The sequence below is a fragment of the Arachis ipaensis genome, chromosome B07 (assembly GCF_000816755.2).
Source record: "Arachis ipaensis cultivar K30076 chromosome B07, Araip1.1, whole genome shotgun sequence".
NCBI lineage: Eukaryota > Viridiplantae > Streptophyta > Magnoliopsida > Fabales > Fabaceae > Arachis > Arachis ipaensis.
The window spans coordinates 120307508-120313064 of NC_029791.2; the positions used below are offsets into that span (position 1 = coordinate 120307508).

General features: G+C 35.0%; 1 protein-coding gene across 1 annotated transcript; it reads left to right on the forward strand.

Moving 5' to 3' along the window:
• Window positions 4185-5006, forward strand: LOC107607853 (serine/threonine-protein phosphatase 7 long form homolog). Its single transcript, XM_016309754.1, has 2 exons — window positions 4185-4759; window positions 4874-5006. The coding sequence occupies exons 1-2, from the start codon at window positions 4185-4187 to the stop codon at window positions 5004-5006; spliced, it is 708 nt and encodes a 235-aa protein (XP_016165240.1).

Here is a 5557-nt window from a genome sequence, read left to right on the forward strand (position 1 = left end):
TTCTAAATATATTAATTTCACTTTTTTATAGAGCATATCTTATGTATTTAGTACCCGTATTTTCTATATTTTTTAAAATGTGTCTTATTCTAGATGTATAGCATTTGTCCTGTGTGATTTATAAAATTCGAAACAGTGTACCCAAAATGTGTAATATTTTCACGTTATAAATTTCGATAAATAATATATTTAATTAATCTAAATAAAAAAATCCGCTGTCTAGTGTTTGGAATGGAAATAATAGGTAGGATCCAATAATAATCAAGGATGCGATCCTACTTAGAAACCGTTGTTGACCATGAAATTATAGGTAAAAAGTAAAAACTACAACAATTAGGATTTTAAATACTTAAAAATATGGCTTAAGAAAGTTCAAGAATCATGTGTAGTTTTTTTTTTTTAAATGAAATAATTTAATTTTCATGAATTGTAATAATTATTTTCAAGACAATAAACTAGTCTCATTCTGCACGAAAATTTAAATTATAATTACAAATTAATATTATTTGGTATAGGGGTGTCAAAAATTTTCAAGAGGCGGGATCCCCGCAAGGACCGCTTCGAATGGGGCTCCGATGGTAGAGAATTTTTTTCATGGGGATGGAGATGGGGAGCAAAATTTTTCCGAGACAGGCGCAGGGACCCGAGGATCCCCGCCCCATCCCCGATAATTTCCCGAATTGTTAAACTTACTTAAATACCCTTACTTTATTTCTAACATAAGGGGTATTTTAGTAATTTCACCCATTAAAAAATCCTAACCCTATCTTCCCTTCTCACCTTTGTTGCTACGCCGTCTCTAACTCTCTATTCCCACCCAAACCCCAACTCTCCAGACTCTAGTCACTCACTCACTCTCCATTTTGTTCAAACTTCAAAACCCTCACAGCTCGCCACCGGCCATTCTTGCGCCGTCACCCTGGCAGCTTCACTGTGTCGTTCTCTCTCTTCAGGTGCGGCGTCCTTTCTCTCTCTACTTCTGCGTCTGCGTGTTTGCTTCCATTCTCGTCACTATATGTTAACATATTTATGTCTCTGTTGTTTTAACAGAGAACATGAAAATGTTTGTTGAAAGTTGTATGCTGACAATGAAAGAATATTTGATGTTAAAGACTTTATTTTATTGTTTTCTTTATAATGAAAGTTATATTTTAAGATTTTATTTTATGGACTATGATTTGCTATATTGTATTTCTGGACTTATAATCTTATATAAGATATGTTTGTTGTTTTTTACTTTTTTTGATATTTTTTACTATAATTTCCATATGATGTTAAACATAGGGAGATGGAGAATGGGGCCTCGCGAAAAACGCGAGAAACGGGGATGGGGACAATTATCCCCCTATGTCGGGGAATGGGGCGGGGACGAGGATTAATTTTGGGGGCGGGGACGAGGAGCAGGGAGGCATCCCCGCCCCGTCCTGCCCCATTGACATCCCTAATTCCAAACTTCAATGAAGTTTAAATGCTCCAAAAACAAAATATGATGCAAAAGAAAGAGGAGAGTTTTTTTTTGCTAGAACTTGTCGACCCATTTTAAGTTGGATGGCCATTTTTGTTAGTATTTGATATTATAGTGAGTAAAAAAATATATTTGGGCTAAGAGTTTTTTTTATGGTAGACACTCAGGTACAGTCGACTTTACGTGAAGTTGATAGTTAAGAACCGTTAGATGAAAATTTAGTCAAATCAGTCAAATCATCTAAGCACTCTCAATTATCAACTTCACGTAAAGACGACTGCACCTGAGTTTCCACCTTTTTTTATTTTGGTATATTTTATTTTTTCTTCAAGAAAAAGCGTATTTATCGACGCAAAAAATCGACGGCTATCTCTCCCGTCAATATTTTTCGACGGCTTGCTGTCGATATTTAAAAAAAATAAAATAAAAAAATCGACGGCCTGTTCGTCGATTTTTTTATGATGAATTAAATCCCTATTAAATATCGTCATATTCTCAACGAACCGGTAGGCGAAAATACTTTTATTTTAAAATTGACGGACACGGCGTCGATTTTTATATTTAAAATATCGACTACCTTTCCGTCGATAAATTTAAACAGTTCAGATTAAACGGTGTGGATTTAAGGTATAAAATAGACGCTAAAGGCGTTGCTTTTTTTCAAATTAAAATCGACATAAATGGCGTCGATTTTAGTAACAATCTAAAATTCTCAAATTAATATTATAGACAGAAACAGTGTCGATCTAACTACAAAAAATTATTAAAAATAAAATATTAAAATAGACAACAATGCTGTCTATTATTTTAGCAAAAGATAATTGTTTTTCTTTAAAATCGACGAATCTACTGTCTATTTTAATAATTAAAATATCGACAATTTTTGCCGTCGATAAATTTTAACGATGGAGATCTTCTTTTACAATAGGATAAAAGGTTTAATTTTATTATATAAAATTGACGGTTAATATGTTAATTTTTGTTTTAACTAAAATCGACCAACTTGCCGTCGATTTTTATCAACAAAAAATTATGCCCGCGTTTATTACCCGCATCCTTCGTTTCAATCAATTTCCCAAACATTAACCCCAAACCTCCAGAGACTCAAAGTTCGGAGTAAAGCTGCTGCTGCTTCTTTTTCTCCAATGCTTGAGAGTAGAGACCAGAGACGAAGTCACCGTCACAGAGATATGTTGTGGTTTCTTGTTGTAAAAAAAATTAAAAAGTGAATATTATCCCTTTGATATGTAGGAAATTAAATTCATTAATAATGGACAACCACAAAGTTCTCAAAGGGAGGATGATTCTGATGATCTTGATTACTCGGATGATTATTTAGATGAGTATGAGTAGGTTATTTACTTTAATTTGAATATTTTGTATTATTGGTGGATTGCAATTTAAACAAACATAAGTCTAAGTTTAGTTATTTATCTTGTCTTGGGTCTTTATGTTAGAGGATTATTTATTATTTTGATAAGTTTGTAAACTCATTATCTAATATTTAGTATAAATTTTATTTTTATATTTAAAAGTTTAAATAAATAAAACGGAGATCAATTTTACCTGATTACACATTTTTTAAAAACGAAGACGCAAATGCATTTTTTCATGAATCTATAGAAACCGCTACTGGCAGTAGCGGATTAGGGGAGAACGTAAACCGCTGCTGGCAGCTGCAGTTTACGTGCATTGGAAGGTGAACAGAAACGCTATAGGTAGCAGCGGTTTCTGTAGAACATGGTTTCGCCATAAACCACTCCAGGCAGTAGCGGTTTATGCATTAGGGGCGTTGAACGTAAACTGCTAGAGGCAGTAGCGGTTTACGTGGATTGTGCGTCTATATAAACCGTGGCATGCAGCCGCGAATTTTATTTGTGTGGCTTTTAGGTTTGGTTAGAGAGAGAAAATTTTAGAGAGAAGGAGGAGCACTTGGAGAGGGGGTTTGGGATTTGTTGAGTGCTTACCTTCAATTAGAGATCATGACAGACGAAGAGAGCTTGTACCGACTGAACGGTGTTGTCCATATTGCCAGTGCCATTGCCGACGAGGTTAGCTTTGTTTTATTTATCTGAGCATTAACATTTATTAGATAGGTTATGGAATGTAGGGTATAGGAGCTAGAATATTAATCTAAACCTTATACTTGAATGTTAGATGTTACTTAGGATGTGGAATGTAGTATCGGTTTATGTTAGGTTAAATGACACTAGAATAAAGGTTAAATAAAATTTTATTTTAGGATTCCAATTTTAATTATTTGGTTTAAAATATAGCTAAGAAACCAGTATTTAGCCAGAAATCGATTTTTATTGAAAACGTGTTTATTTTTTATGTTCCCTTGAAAACTGGGTTTTGAAGTTTATAACCGGTTTTTGAAGTATGCAATGAATCAAAGATTTAACAATTTGATTTTATAATTGAATAATAATTTAATTAATTAATTGTTTAATTGTGTCGTTGTGTGATAATATTTATTTATTTATTCGGCCTAAGTAGTTAAGATTTTTCCATGTTGCATGTAAATTTTAACGTCATGTGTGTCTTTCGTGTATGGCGCAGCCAAGTAGGTGTATCTACAAAGTGAGACGGCAACAAAATATGCCAATGCATGACAGAATCATACCTTATTTAGAGAGAGTTGGTTTGTACCACTTGGCCAGGCTAAACAATCGTTGGTTTTGGTTGGATGAGCCTATGGTTTTGGTTGGATGAGCCTATGGTTAGTGCGTTCATTGAGAGGTGGCGTCCCGAGACGCATACCTTTCATATGCCTTTTGGAGAGTACACAGTGACACTGCAAGATGTGGCGTTTCAGCTTGGGTTGCCTATTGATGGGAGGAATGTTAGTGGTTGCCTTGCAAAGTTTGAAAATTTCATGGAGGGTGGCCGACCATCCTGGAAATGGTTTCAGGAGTTATTCGGTGAGCTGCCACCACCGAATAAGGTCAAGCAGATGACCGTCCACTTCACATGGTTTCATGAGAGGTTTCGAGTATTGCCACAAGATGCGATCGAGGATACTGTTCGCATATGCGCACGTGCCTACATCATGATGTTGTTATCCACTCAGTTATTTGGGGACAAGAGTGCGAATTGGGTTCATATTTGGTGGTTGTCCTTTGTGGCAAATCTTGATGACATTGGGAGTTATAGTTGGGGGTCTGCCGCATTGGCATGGTTGTATCGATGCATGTGTCGGGTGGCAAATAGAAATGTTACCAACTTGGCGGGTCCTCTTCAGTTGCTACAGAGTTGGATATTCTGGCGGTTTCTCTCGTTGCGGCCCTCTGGGTTTGATGATTTTTCATTTCTATTAGTATCCAAATATTATTTATTTGATGAAATTTTGTAAAATGTTATATGTGGTTTGACGCATTCAGTTTGTAACGGTTGATTATCATTCAGGTGGGTTGCCTACTTACCTCCAAATGATGGGAAAGAGCAAAGGGTTATAAACTATCGCCTTGCATTAGATCAATTGACCGCTCGAGATGTAAGTATCATATCTGTGAAATTTTTCTCTAGTATTCAAAACTGATAGCACAGTACATTAAATTGATTGTCTTGACATTAAGTTCAACCTTCTTCCTTTTTTCCTTTATCCACTCATTGTCTTCCTTTGACATCACATCTCCATCAACATTTTGCTTTATTGGAATGTCAGGTCCATTGACAATAATTTTCTAGATGTTGTAACCGATTGACTGCACGAAAATTCTCATTCTCTCTTTTCAGTATGAGTAGTTGCTGCCATTAAAGTAGGGAGGTCTATTTTTTGAATGTGGCTCATTGAAACCATTGGGCTGAGGCCTTATATCTATGCATTTGAAGTGTGCTGTATAACACCCTAACTTTTAGCACGTCATGATCGTACCAAAAGTAAGGAATTACTAACCTGTTTTCCTTATTTGCCATTTAATATTGAACCTTTAGTTCGATATCGTGTTTCAGTTTTATAGAAAATCTCGGAAAATTTTTTTGTTTTTGTTTTTTAAAAAAAAATCACAAATAAAAAATCATCAAGTAATAACAATCACATAATTATTGATAATAATATATGTGATACAAAAGAATTCAAATGAAACGCAG